This window comes from Pinus tabuliformis, chromosome 5_2, assembly GCF_031772625.1.
Source record: "Pinus tabuliformis cultivar Carrire ecotype Pingquan chromosome 5_2, CPIR1, whole genome shotgun sequence".
Taxonomy (NCBI): Eukaryota; Viridiplantae; Streptophyta; class Pinopsida; order Pinales; family Pinaceae; genus Pinus; species Pinus tabuliformis.
This window is the reverse complement of record NC_142306.1, coordinates 972,952,268-972,968,062: the sequence shown is the minus strand read 5'-3', so window position 1 is coordinate 972,968,062 and position 15,795 is coordinate 972,952,268. Positions and strand designations below refer to the sequence as shown.

At 35.0% G+C, this 15,795-nt stretch overlaps 1 protein-coding gene across 1 annotated transcript; it reads right to left on the bottom strand.

Annotated features, from left to right (window-relative positions):
* Positions 1-523: 523 nt before the first annotated feature.
* On the bottom strand, positions 524-2,404 carry LOC149162538 (ran-binding protein 1 homolog c-like). Its single transcript, XM_089435722.1, has 3 exons — positions 2,056-2,404; positions 836-932; positions 524-622 (listed from the first exon to the last, which is right to left on the bottom strand). Exons 1-3 carry the CDS (start codon positions 2,229-2,231, stop codon positions 536-538), a joined length of 360 nt encoding a protein of 119 aa, XP_089291848.1. The 5' UTR covers positions 2,232-2,404; the 3' UTR covers positions 524-535.
* Positions 2,405-15,795: the final 13,391 nt, after the last annotated feature.

Here is a 15,795-nt window from a genome sequence, read left to right as displayed (position 1 = left end):
CCTACAATTCAATTTCTCTAAGCCTATCACTTCTTCCACCTGTCAAATAAATTGTTTCCTGTTTGTTTAGTTGACTATGGTTCTAATAAATATACTATTGTTGATGTAAAAAGACAAAACAAAACAAAAAATATGAAAGTTGTGACCCCATTTTCTAACTACAAATTGAAATCGGATTACCATAGTGACCACCTCTGCTTATTGGAATCAAAAAGGGGGTGGGTTATGCACAAACTCCATATCATTTGCTATTACCAGAGATATTAAAGCCACCCTAAACTCAAGTCTTAACTATGCTGATAGGGTGTTTGGGGAGGGGGATCCCTTACCAACCCACTATAATCTGCACAAAAGCATCCTAAGAACATATGCAAAATCAACCCTTCAATGAAATGATCCAAGAATATAGTACTCAAACATTGATTTTATCAAAGAAAAATACAAGACAGAAAGAAAAGATCATAACAGGATTAGAAGAGTCTAAGAACAGTGCTCACTGTCTACAGAGCCAGACGAATGTAGAAGAGTTCTTCCTTCAGTTCCCCATCTGAGAAATCAGTTGCATGCCAGACCCAAGTTTTATCACTACCTGCGTGCTCCTGAAGTGACATTGGGGAATGAACTGCAAGGCAAAAAAAAAAAAAACAATAAAATCCAGATAATAAGGATCAACACAAATTCTCGGCACAGAAAGCCTCTTAAAACTTGGACGTAAGATAAGCTATTACAATCTCAGGGGGGAAATTACACAAAAAAAAAACAAACAAACAAATTTACATACTTAAATGGTTTGCACATATTTTCAATGTCTTGGATTGCCTCATGACCACCGAACCTTTGTAGTATCCTTGTGCTTAAGAAACTTTACTGTTCCTACACCACGCTCCTTCCATTGATTCCCATCCTTGTCAAACCTGTACAGCTTCGCCTTCCTGCAGGGTCAAACATATAAAAAAGAATGGGAATATTAATAAACAATGAAACTGCATTAGGATCATTTTAAGAGCCCATGGCATCCATTAGAAGTAACGTCTGCAATATCCCACCATATCAAATGCATTCAAAGATAAATTACCAACGACCTATTAAAAACACAAGAGATATTCCTTAACATTACCGAAAAGGATCCCACAAAAAAGCTCAATAATAACATCAAACATGTAAGAATACAAATCATCAACTATTTAATAACAAAAGAATGCTCATCCCATACATCCCCATAAGGTACAGAAATGATCAACAGCCTGTTCAAAACATCATAGAAAGTCAACGAAAACAGTTGACAGAAGACCAAAACAGACATATGCCTGAATCATACCACCTCACAACATAAAAAGACAAATCACCCTAATGCCAATAACCAAAAGACAGATTATCAAATAGGCCCAATTCAGTATTCAATGGCTAATCCAAAAACCAAAAAATACGAAACCCCGTATGCTTAACAATAACAAATGACCATCACACCCCCCACTAAACCAGAATAACAGAGAAACCATCATAGATTCTTCAAAGACATTGAAAAAAGGATGGCCTATAGTTCAACAAAATATAAAAAGACTCGTCAAAATACAAAACCCCCAATGATAACAAATAAACCATCAAATGCATCCCCGAAAAAATCTTCATCGGCAGCCTATCAACATAGGAAAACAATTATTACAAACCATAATGAGATCAAAAAATGCTGATCAAAATATCAATGGGACATCAAAACAACAAGAAACTCACAAAATACACAGAAAAGCAAAACCCTAATTACCCGATAAAACAAACCATAGCCCGCTAAACGCATCTACCATAGAGTTTCTTCAGCACCCCATTGAAATGACAAATCCGATCATCATCAACAGGCGAACAAAACATCGAGAACCTGATAAAAATAGATCTTACTAAAAAGGAGAAAAATTAGAAGTAAATAACTGCCCAAATGCATCTTCCTTATAGTCAAGGTCCCATTTATGTGCACAGGAAAAGGGCCACCGAAGAGGCCATGAAAACAACTTTCAACTGAGAAAACAAAATCATGAAATAGCCATGGATTAAGAAATTTACATGTCAAGAAGGACATCCTCCTCTTCTTCGCCCGTGGTGACAGTAACCTCCTCAAGCTTAACAATGGGTGCAACCTGAGCTCCAGTGTCCTCTTCCTTTCCGGCATCATCCTCGTTCTCTCTCGAATCGTCATCTACTGCCCGTGTAAGAACAGGATCCTCCTGAGTTCCAGCCATCCCAATACCATATAGTGCACAGAGGGAGGGCTCGAATGAAATCGATGGATCCAAAATATGCCAGAAACTCGCCCAATATCAGACACGAATGCGAAACCCCGAGGATTTTGGACAAAGGATTTAACTGTGCAAAAATGCTTCGAAGGCAAAGGGCAAAGAGGTCGACTGAGAGAAAACACTCTATATAAGGGTTTTTGAGGTCGATGGAGAGAAACACTCTATATAAGGGTTTTGAAGAGGGAAGGCCGGTAGCTGTTAAAGATTGAGAGTAAAAGTAGCATCGTTAAAGATAATATAATAAATTATTACAGGGATGGTTGGGGGGTTTTAAAGGGAGAGAAGGCCATGGAGTAACCCCTAAATCATCTCCAACATGAGAGGCCTACTTCATTCATGTTGTCATGTTGGGACCAGAGGTTGTTGTGTGTTTTTTGTTTTCGCAATTTTGAACTCTTTCCTCAGTGATATATTATTGTGTTTATTGTAATAATAATGGGATGGGGTTGAGGGGTTTGTAAATGAGATAAATATGGAAAAGTAATTAGAAATATTGGTTTTAAATTATTATAATAAGTATTGTTGTGGTTGATCCATGATAAGTTGTAGGGTAGTTGGTTTGTATGGGGTTTAGTTGTTACGAGGTCTTAAGTTCAAATGTCATGGGGAGGGGTTGAGAATGGAAGTCATTTTGGGGGCATCAAAACTATTCTAAGGGGCATCTTCCACTGAGCTTTACACAATCCTCGATGTTGAGGATGAAAATAATATGAATATGCCAAGCTCACTCTACAGCCTAGTATGGTTACAGCCATGTTTGTCCATCATTCCAAGGGGCATCTTCCACTGAGCTTTACACAATCCTCAATGTTGAGGATGAAAATAATATGAATATGCCAAGCTCACTCTACAGCCTAGTATGGTTACAGTGATGTTTGTCCATCATCAAAGTTGAAATTTTGCTAGTGTCGGCCAAAATAAATTTAAAAAAAAAAAATTTAAAAAAAAAAATACAAAACATTTAAATAATGTATGCTCATAAAAAATAATTGCCAATGAAGAAATTGGATCCCTCTCCGCTCATATTATATCTATATTTAAGATGGGTCTATGCTAGTGGATAACACAAAAATCACAAAGTGAAGAAGAGTTTAAATCAAGTCAAAGCAAAACTTTGGGACTAGCGCAATTCATCTAACTTCTATTGAAATGCGGTATTTATACGTGTAATGTGATCTATATATATATATATATATATATATATATATATATATATATATATATATATATATATAGTGTAATTGCTATTATGTTGTTAAATGGTTGTTTAATTAATGTTGGTTATTCGATGGCAAGATGGTTTTGTAACTCTTAATGATGTAATTGTTCATCTTCTTGGTTGTAGTGTGCCATGTTGTTGACATACAAATATTGTAATGGAGCCAACAGAAAATGACAGTAAAGCATAGTTGGAAGTTATAAGTTTATCCTCCTGGAAAAGCAAAATTGTGGAGTTAAAGAACCACTTCTAGGAAATCAATTTCCATCACATCCATAGGGAGCTAAATACAACTGTAGATTCTCTCTAAAAAATAATTATTTGTCTGGAGACAGGTTACATATATTATGATGAATTAGTTGGCAACCCAGTTCAAAGTTCTCATTCGATGCCCATATACTAATATGGATCAGCTTTAAGTCAAATTTTCAATTAGTTATCAACTAGCTTACTATAAATTTCAGGTGAGTCTACATTCAGCTTTCAATTAGCCTCAAATACAATGTCTTTCTTTTTCTCTTGACAGGGGCCTCTTCATGGTTGTATAATACACTTTCGGGAATTTTTTGTTACAGGCTAATGTCATTTCTAGTCACTGTCTTCATTTTTCTCATAGTAGGGCCCTCTTCGTGGTTGTATAATACACTTTCTACAATTTTTGGTTGCATGCTATTGTCATTTCTAGTCAGTCTTATAATTTGCAGAAGAAAAAAAAATTGTAAAACCCTGGTTTTACAACAACTTCTTTTTCTCTTCTTCTGGGTCGTGATGCCTTGTCTTCTGGCAACCCATTGTAATGACAGAAGTTACAATCTTTTTGTCAATGTTTGTGCTTTTTTTCTTCCTCGTGAATAACAAAAGGGTCCTTTTTTTCTATAGTAATAAGAAGAAGAAGAATAAGAAGAAAGATATTGTAATGGTTATGTCATGGTTGGCATTCCTAAATATAAGCAGATATAGGATAAGCATGCATGCATATTAGAACTTGGTGCGCATGGATGGAATTCAATGTGCCAAATGATGTAGATGTTTCACAAGCATGGGGTGTGACATTTCAACCCTAGTTATCAATAGTGATGAGAGGCCACCAAGGACAATACCCCTTGGACCCTATGATAAGTGTTGCACATTTTGGTGTTAGGAGTGGAAGGGTAAGCTTGGTTCGAGGAGGTTGGTTATGGGATGTTTTTTGGTGCACATGAGGTTGTGCATCAACTACCATGGCTACACTTGAATTAGTGGGTCTTTACAAAAATAAAGTGGGAGAGTTAAGTTTTGTGAACAAAAGTAGCCTATGGGTGATATTTGCATTGATCACTTGTGTTAGGAACCTTTTTAGGCAAGTTAACTAATACTTGGAAGGTGTGAACCATGTAATTGAAATAATTCAATAGTGTCCTCCTTCCTTCAAATGAAGCAACAAAGCCAAGAACGTGACTATCAAATAAATATTAGCCCCCTATTGAGCCCTTGTTGCACATTTACAAATTGCTCAGACATTGATGTCATGGTGTTTCACACTAAGTATATCTAAGATTACATGTGATAGTATATGCCTCATTTTAGTACTAACAACTTCATTAGTTTTGTTCTTATATATTACATACTTTTTTATTTGTGGTTGTTATGTATGTGATGTTTATAATAATTACAAAACTAACTATGTGAAAGAATCCCTAACATAAATTTTCATTTGGCACTAATAATATTTTCCTTACAACCCCCTTCCTTCATTGGCGGTGGGAAGGAAGCTGATCCTTCCTTCCCCCCACACCCCCCTTCCTTCCTTTGGAAAGAGAGGTAAGAGCAAGAGTTGGAAAGATGCCGGAAAGAATGCCTACCTTTGGTAGTTGTGTTGTCGTATCGAGAGAAAGAAAGTCAGTTACCTATCGTCCTCCCTTCGGTAGATGAATGCCTACCTTTGGTAGTTACCTTCTGTAGGAGAGAAAGAAAGTCGGTTACCTACGCTTCGCTTCGGTTGCCGTATCGAGAGAAATAAAGTCGGTTACCTACGCTTTGCTTCGGTTCGGTAGGAGAGAAAGTCGGTATGAGTACTTTGGGTGTTGTTGATTGTTCTTTTTTTTCGAACAACTGTTACTTGTTTGAAGAAAGAAGTCTATCTTACTCTGAAAGAGGTAAGGGGCGGCACCGTAGGAGAACAGAACGCTCTCCGGAGGAGCCATCAAAGGTACGAGTTCAAGAAAAAAGATAAGCGGTAAGCGATCATAGGGCGAGGATAGGGGAAGGCACGCTTGAGGGCCGTCCGGGTGAGGGTGGGGTACGGGTAGGGAGAGGGGCGAAAGGACAGGGGAATAAGAGAAAGGAGAAAAGAAAAAAGAATAAGAGAGAGGAAATAAGGGAAAGGAGAAAGCAATCGACATTAAATTCAACAACTAAAAAGAGGCTCTTTGAGCCATGGCTAGCTCTCAGAGAATTTCATTCTCTTCAAGCTCTATACATATTATACTCGTCTAGACATATGATACTCGCATCTCTACGTTTCACTTCTTTACTCTCTTCTCTACCGAGATAAAGATCTAGATCTAGTATAACTTAGCCATTCCAATAGCCAATAGTCTTTAGTCCTATTTAGTACCCTTCTAATAGTCCCCTTGGCATAGTAGGTAGATATTGATTCCTTGCTCATGCATGAAGTTCCATAGCAAGAGATTAGACCCACTTCACCATTGACCTTAGCATATGGAAGGATATGGTTTCCATTAGCGGTGTCTCGCTTTTATGGATCTTTTTATCCATTTGCGTAGGCTTATCTCATAAAAGCTCACCTTTCTCTCCCATGAGGATTTTCCTCATAGAAGATTGCCTTTCTCTCCCGCACAACTTTTATGTTTTTCTAAATGGATATTTATCTCCAATCCATCCAACTTATCTAGAATTAAATCGAGAATCTTTACCATGAAAGAATTATCCTTTCCCATTCACCAATGTGATTTGGCAAGAATCTCATCTCTTGGTGTCTCGCTTTTCCAAGTGATTAATTTATTAATAATGTATTTACTTTTTATATTACACATCATACCTAACTTTTCTCAGCTTAGGTTTGCAAAGTTTGACACACAAGGGAGGGGTGTTACATTTTGGATCCCTCTCTTTCCTTAAGATCCCTCCAACTGCAGCTAGAGTTCTTAGATGATTGTAAGGAGGAAGCCCCTATTGGAAAGGGACAGACAGTTTGAAGGTGTCTATCTTGTTGGTAATTCCTATATCGAAAAGTTGTATTTCATAGTCCAGGGGTTGGGAATACACAATTCCCATCCACTTGAGCTCAATTTTATCTCACAAAACTTCATTGGGATCTACCTAAACACATATGCAAACATAGGTGAAAATGCCTTTCAAAATTCTTTCCCTGTCTACTTTGACGAATCTTCCAATAAAATTTCCCACTTTTTCTAAGAGATCTAGATGGGTAAAGTGAATGGGAAAACTGGGAATCTTACCCATACTAGAGTAGTCATCGGCAACATAGTGAGAGGATTGAAGTTGGGAAACCATGGCTTCACTAGAAGACCAACTCATCCCCAAAACCATGGACCTTGGTCAAGGATTTTTTTCTTATCCTCAAGACATTTGAAGATCACCACAAAAAAACATGGGTCTACATCCACCCAAACCGGCATTCATCCAATCCTATCATAATCGAACAGAAAAACGCTACTTTTTCAATAGAAAATGGGGAATAAAAGTATCACCCAAGGATAATGACCATCGCATCAAGCGCTCAATCATAAGGGAGGAGCAATAATTTGACAATCACACGTCCTTGATTTCTGTTGATTTAACTCTGAACACTCACGTAATATTCTCTTGCTTGGCGAATTAAACACCACTGCATGGAATGGACGAGGATTGAGCCGAACCCTGGATGAAGCCCACTTCATTCTCATCTAAACACAAAACTATATATATGTCAAAGCTATTACAATAGATTCTGACTGTCAACACCTCGAGGTTCTGTTTATATGTGGCTACCTTTTATGGTTACTATTGAATGTGTGATTGGCAATAGTAATGGCAACTTAGGGCTGCCAAATTTCCTTCGATTCCCTCACTACATCCTAACGCAAATAGTTGTTCAATGCCTTGGTTGTCTTTCAAAACTGGTAGGCAGCGTCTTCTTTGATATTTCTCGATGGTTTTAATTCCACTACAATCACAACTTTCATTTACATAAACTTTGTGTTTTCGCACAAGCGACGATTGTTCCAAGGTGAAATGTCACTTGGATGGTTTCAATGTTGTTGACCCATCATAACTAACTAACGGATATGCCCATTACAATTTTATACCACCCCATTATCAATATCAGTTATGCATGGGAACCAATTAAAGCAACTTTTCACATTAATTTTATATGAGCATGAGAACATGTGTTAACAAGCAGCCCATAAAGCCTCATTTTGAATGCCATAGTCACTTAGAAGGAATTCCTCTTGTAGTAGCATCCTCCCTACTAAACTTTGCTAGTGCTAACATTAGAACCACCATTACAACAAGATATCTTTCTAGTGTTGACAACACCATTATAGTAAGATACCTCAAGAGAGACAGAAAATTTAAAAAGTATGATAGTAATACGTATCCAGAAGATGGTATTGAAACTAGTAATTGTTCACGAACCCATAAGATTGTAAGGTCATTCTCATTATCATAATCATTGTCATCATCATCACCATGATCCTTGTCATTGTTATTGCCATCATTACATTATCATCATAATCACCATTCATGCCATCATCATCATCATTATGGACATTGTTTGCAATTGTTCATAATTGTAGATGTTGTAAGAAATATCATCAACCCAAAAAATGTGATCAGTGCTAGAAAAGGGTTGTTTAGGACACATTGATATACGTAAGAGAAATAAAAACTCTATTTTTGACAGATGATCGATGATGATCATCATCACCACCATTATCATCGTCATTGTCATTTTTATCATCCCCATCATCATCATTAATGTAATTTCTATCGACATTGTTGTAATCATGCATCATCGTCATTCATGCCATTATTGTTTTGATGATGACCTAGATGAAAATGATGATCATGACACCAAAGATAATGCTTATGATTATGACAATGACAACATCTAAAATTGGGAAGATTCGCCAATGTCATTAGCATCGTCATCATCATAATCATTGCCATCATCATCATTGTCATTGTAACCACTATCGTCTTTATCATCATAATCACAATTCATGTCATCGCCATCATCTTCATTTTCATCATTGTCAATATTATTGACATTGTCATCAATTGTTCATAATTGTCAATGCCATAAGGAATATCATCAATGCAGAAAATATGATGAGTGTTGGAAAAGGGATGCAAAAGCGAACATAGAAATGGGGGCAACAATAGAAATAAAATTGGATGAAAAGTGGATACAACATAAGTAGATGCACAACAACATGAAAAACCTGACACAAAAGTGGATGCAAAAGTAGATGCAGTTGTCAATGCAAACTTGGATGCAAACATGAAGGCAAAATTGGAAGCAAACATGGGTCCAATGGTAGGTGTAAAACTTGGCACAAATTGTGGTGAAACAAATGTGGATGCAACAACGGAAACAAAAGTATATGCAAAAATGGATGAAACAAAAGTGGATGCAATAGGGGATGCAAACGTGGAAGAAAATGTGGTTGCAATGGTAGGCGCAAGATATGGTGCAACAAAAGTGGATGTAACAATAGACAAAAAATATGCAAAATAAGATGCAAAAATGGATGTAAAAGTGGAAGCAAACATTGATGCAACAGGCAAAACAAAATTGGATGCAAAAAATGGATATAATGTAAGTAGATGCAAAAGTAGATACAAAACGAGATGCAAAACCCAATGCATAAACCTGACATAAAAGTGGATGCAAAAATAGATGCAATATTTGATGCAAAAGAGGATGTGAACATTGATGCAAAATTGGAAGCAAACGTGGATACAACAGTGAGTGCAAAACATGGTGCAAATTGTGGCATAACAAAAGTGGATGTAATGATAGATGCAAAAAAAGAATCAAAGTATGATGCAAATGAAGATGTAAAAAGGGATGCAAAAAGTGAAATTTAAAATGGATGCAACAGTGGATGCAAAATTGTGTGCAAAAGTGGATGCAATAGAAGTCGATGCAAAAGTAGATGCAAAACGAGACACAAAACCCGATGCAAATCCCGGTCCAAAATTGGATACAAAAAGGGATGCAAAAATAGATGTAGTAGTTGATGAAAACCTAGACGCAAATGAGGATGCAAACGTGGATGCAAAATTATAATCAAAAGTGGGTGCAAAAGGAGGTGCCAAACTAGGCGCTAATTGTGGCACAAAAATATTAGATGCAATAGTGGGTACAATAATAGATGCAAAAGAGGATGTAAATATGGATGCCAAACAAGAGGGCAAAGTGGATGCAACAAAATTAGATGCAAAATTTTATGCAAAACTAGACACAAAACACGATGTAAAACTTGGCGCAAAAGGGATGCACAAATGGATGAAAAAATGGATGCAAAAAATGATTTAAAAAAGGATGCAAAAAAGGATGCGAAAGTCGATGCAAAAGTTGATGCAAGTGTAGGTGCAAAAAGTGGATGCAAATGAGGATGCAAAAGTATGTCGAACAAAATTAGGTGCCAAATTTGATGCAAAACCTGGAACAAAACCTGGTGTAAAGGATGATACAAAACTTGGCATAAAATTTGGTGCAAAACATGGTGCAAAACCTATTGCAATACCTGGTGCTAAACTTGGTGTAAGATTTGGTGCAAAACTTGATGCAAATTTTGTGTCAAGTTTTGCACCATATTTGATAAATGGATGCAAATAGCACCAAAAATGGGCTCTAGATGCAAAAAAAGAAGTAAAAAGGGACGCTAATCACTGGTTTTGTTGTAGTGACACTTCCTTTCATACAGAAACAAAAATGACCCCATTTATGGCACTTTATGGGTATCAACCACCATCCATCACATCATATTTAAGAGAAAATTCTAAGGTTCAGGCTGTGGAACATCACATCGAACATCAACAACAAGTCCTCCAACTCTTAAAGGATAACCTCGTGTTGGCACAGAATAGAATGAAAGAACAGGCAGATCAACATCGCAGTGAAAGAAGTTTTGATGTAGGTGATTGGGTATTCCTACGGCTACAACCATATAAGCAAATGTCCCTCAAGCAAGCTAAGAAGGATAATAAATTATCACCAAAGTATTATGGTCCGTACAAGGTGTTGCAAAAGATTGGTACTATGGCATACAAATTGGAGCTTCCTGCAGCTTCTCGATTGCACTCAGTTTTCCATGTTTCATGCTTAAAGAAGGTTATAGGCGACAAGCTCCCAGTTCAAACAATATTGCCAGAACTTGACGAGGAAGGAAAAATTATATTGGAACCGAAAGCAGTTATAGAAACAAGAACTCGACAGCTACGAAATCGATCAATTTCAGAGTACCTTATCAAGTGGAAGAACTTATCCGCTGAAGATTCCACATGGGAGGATGAGAATTTTATGCAGAAGTATCCAGAACTACTCAAGCATTGAGGACAACACTTTTTTGAAGGAGAGGGGCATGTTGGGTCCCTATAATACTAGTGATTACCCCATTACTATTGTAGTTACCCCTTATTTATATTGTTGTGCCCCCATTACCCCCATATTGTTATTAATGTGCCCATAGAATCCCTCTATTGTTATTTTTGTGGCTTTATATTATTATTGTTAGGTCGGCTGGATTATATTGTGACTCCATAGACTCCTATATATAGAAAGGAGGTTTTGTCATTTGAATCATCCAAGAATTGTTCATTTATGTAATGTAAAGGAGGTTGCCCCCTCGAAGAGGCTGAATTCTAAGGCGTTGATCTATCTTTTCTATATTTTCTTGAGTTGGTTTCATAACATTTCCCCCTTTGGGTCCTGTGCCAATAATAAGCCACTCCCCTACTAAATCTAACCCATTTTTGTGGCATCTTGGAATAATTTGGTTGGTTCCAATATAGTTTCCATGTCAAATGGAAAAGCCTCCAAAGATAACCCCACAATATTTGAAGAGAATGGAAAATTCCAAACTGAGACTTCCCTGACTAGACCATAACCCATACACTATTTCCCATGCTACAAGAGAGGAAGACTATGAATAGTGTCAATGCAAGAAAACCTGGAATAAAGTTTGTCTAGTCCCCTGCGACTTCACTACCAAAGTATACTGATTTCTGTAGAGACCTTGGCTTTGACCCAAGTGGACAACCCAAAGACCCACTAGAAATTATGCACACAAAGGGCTCCCAGCTAGTTACCTCATCAACCCAATAAGACAAGTCATTACACTAACCTGAATATAAAAGAAGGTAACATAATAATCACTAAATTCCCTCACCACATGATTGAGAGGTCATCCCTTTTTTATACCAGGAATAAGGATACAACTACTAACCCAAATGGATCGATTCATCCTTCTCACAAATAGAAAGAAACAAATTTCTTTGATAGAAAGTAACTTTAAACCCAAATATATGTAATTAAGTAGGATTGGAGCATAAGGAACATAATTGTTACAATAATGAGAACTATTGATACCACACACAATCAAACCCACCCAATTTAGCATTGTAGACACTAAAATCAAAAACCTCATCACCTTAGGATCCCAATCAAGCAAACTCCCTACTCAGAGCACCTGATATTTTTCCAATGAGCACCAAAATAACCCTATTCTCCCTAGAAGAAATAATAACATAGATAAAGATGAAGGGAAAGAATATACTTAGTAGTCCCAAAGAAAAATACCCCACTTTGCATGCAACAATCATGCTTCCATCACTTTATCGCTCCATAGTGCTATAAGGAGACCGCAAGCCAACCTGTCACCTAGTTGAACCCAACATTTTTGCAAAAGGGTGGGGGGTTTATAACACGAGAGTAGAAAAACCTCCTCGGGATATATATATATATATATATATAGAGAGAGAGAGAGAGAGTCTTAATAAGATAACAAAACAAGAACTAACCTTCAAGTTAAAAGCCATGTGGGAAGTACTAACTTTGATAGATTAAGTTGGCACTACATCATCATTGTTTGTGACTTATCCCTTGAAAATATTACAAAACTCTTTAGCACCTCTAATTACATAAGTTTATCTTATGTATGTTTTCTCTTATGAAACATCAAAAATTAAATAAATAAAACTTCCATGAAGGAAAATTTATGCAAATAGAAATTACATATTTATATATGACAAATATGAAAGCCAACTATATATTTCAATTTTGGAATTCTTTAGGATGCCCAATTTATCAGTATTCACCAACAATGGGTGCAAATCCTAGATATTCAAATATAAAAACATCAAATATATTGCACTAAATAGAAGGAGAGTGTAGCAGGCCGAAGATGGGAAATAATGATGCAATAGTTCATCAAACATCCACCAATCAAATGCTCGTGGATGCTTCATATGGATGGCAGGTGGTGGGGTGTAATACCCTATAGATAAAGGTCAAATGGAAATGTTTCATAGGGCATTGAGAAACTATGAAAACTTGGAGAGGAATTTCCCCTTTATAAATGAATAAGTCTAAACATTCTATTTTATAAACATTTTCTATTAATCATCATGAAAGTATGATTAAGTAGTGGTTGGTTAAAAGTGCAATTTCAATTTCTTAAGTTGAATTTTTTAATGCAATAACAGATTTAATACCCCTGAAAACTCTTATCATGCCCAACCTGTGCAATCTCAATGGCTCATATTTTGAAAACCAACAATCTTCTAAATTTCTAGCTAGATTTTGGGTAAAAGTGATCAAGAAAATGTACCCATGAAAAATTCAAAAAGTAGAATGTTTAATACTACTTTACAAATGCCAAGATAGTTTAAGTAGCATACTCTCAACATGGAAAAGGGATTCCAAAGTGAATCCAAATGGTTTCATATATCAAAGATAGGAGGTTAATTTTATGGATGGTCCATGAATAATTGATAGAGGCTTCAGCCAATGTCAAAATTATGAATGAATTTAGGGTCAACAATACATTTTAAGGTTATTTTTGTAGGTTAACAATACAACTGAATGAGAATAAAAAATTATTAGATTAGATGAGATCAATAGGCAACAATGAAATAAAATCAAAGAAGACACTATCCTCGAGTGCATGCATGATGATTAATGCTCATTGTTATATACCATCACCCTTGGGATTACTTTCCTCTTCCTCGCTAGAGAAACCATAGCCTTCTTATGTTCTCTCCATAGCGACTTTGAACCTTTATATTACATTTTGAAATAATATTCACATATATTGAGTACACCATGGAACGCACTACCACATGGTACATAGAAAACATGTTTAGCACAATTAGATGCTTAACCACACACTAGTTGGGTGTTGGCCTCGCATTATACACTAGGAATTGACATGAGACATTTACATGACTTACACATGGGTTCATTTATTTAAGCTCATATAGTTCAACTTCCATTATCATAAAGAATTATTTACAACTTATGCTTATTTTAATTGAATAGATCCAACAGGTCAAAAATGGAGTACAAAAGTTGGCATACTTATATAGCATTATCAACAAGGAGAAAATAACAAGTCCTAAAGATGATCATCCAAGGAATAAAAATCATTGGAAAATCCTAACTTACGAGTTTTATTACTTGTCGAGCACTCAATGGATGTATACTAGTGCTACTCCTTGCCTTGACAGGAGTTGTAGCGTTCATTTATAGAGGTAACTACTATCTATACATCCCTTAAGATTCATATAAAGGAAACATTGCATCGTTTACAAGGAAAATCAATGGAAGTATTCCAAGAAGAAATGAAACATATTCACAACATTTCCATTAATAGGATTAGCAATATATGGAATTTTATGCAAATTGAGAGCTACTTGTGTGAGCCTTTCTCATAAAATATAAATTTCATATTTAGTTGTCGCTCTATAATTTTTTTTATAGAAATAGTCCAAATAGCAACAATTATAGACATAACATCATAATTAGATCAATAAAAGGTGAGAATTTGTAGAAAATGTTCATTAGTGTTGTAAGCTTGCAAACAACCTACCAACAATAACATAAATGGAACATGATATCTTTACTTATGCCAAATGTTAAAAAATATTAGGAATGCAAATCCAATTAGACAAGATTGAAAGCTCCTTAAGTCTAGAGCAAGCACATTCTTGTTAAGAATAAGACAAAAAAACTTTATTGAATCAAGATACATATTTACAATGAATACACAATATTCTAATGTTTAATGAATCAAATGTCAATCCAAGAAAGTACTATTAAGTATGTCACTTGTAGAGATGTAAAGTATGATGATGACCATAAATTGTAATATTACATAATCTTTAGTTTACAATACATTTAATTTAATAATAATTATTCTTGACAATAAAAAATTAATAAAAAAGAGAAAATGGGCTTGCTCAATCTGTTCATAAAATTTTACTTAACAAAATCATTTTCCACTTAATATTATAAATTGTATTTAATCATTAAAATAATAAAAAAATATCTTATTCAATAATCATTATTCTAACTCACTAAAAAAATCTTATATCAATAATCATTATTCTTAATGACTAAAATATATATCTTAATTTATAAAAAGATTTTTCAAATGAAAAAAATGTATATTTCTTTTTTTTCTATTGGAAAAAAATACCATAAAAAAATTATTTGAATATAATGATTAACAAAATTATCACAAATTCAAAAAACATATTTTCATTAATTAAGAATTTATACACATAAATACATATATATTATTTTAAAATAAAAAAATTATTCAATCTGCATGATCAATTAATTAAGCAAATCCCCCAATCACATATCAATATAGAAAATTAATGAACTAAAAAATATTAATTAATAAAAAAATATCTCTGAAGCTAAGTAAAACTAACCAACTCTTAAAACTAAAAACATAGTTCTCCAAAACAAACACACAAGCAAACTATATATATATATATATATATATATATATATATATATATATATATATATATATATATATATAATATTTTAAAATAGGAAAAAATATTTATATTGCATGATCAGTTAATTAAGCAAGTTTCCGAATCCCATATTAATATAGAAAATTAATTAACTAAAAATATCTCTGAAGCTAAGTAAAACTAACCAATTCTGGAAAACTAAAAACATGGTACTTATAATTTAATCAAATCATTTTCCTCCACAAATAAAGTAATCTAATCATTTTCTTCTACAAACATGTC

Excerpts from the sequence above, each read along its gene's own strand:
- LOC149162538 (XM_089435722.1), bottom strand. The coding sequence starts at position 2,231 with ATGGCTGGAACTCAGGAGGATCCTGTTCTTACACGGGCAGTAGATGAC. Across the intron at positions 933-2,055 it reads GAGGATGTCCTTCTTGACAT|GAAGGCGAAGCTGTACAGGT; the intron begins GTAAATTTCTTA and ends TTGACCCTGCAG. Across the intron at positions 623-835 it reads AGCACAAGGATACTACAAAG|TTCATTCCCCAATGTCACTT; the intron begins GTTCGGTGGTCA and ends TTTGCCTTGCAG.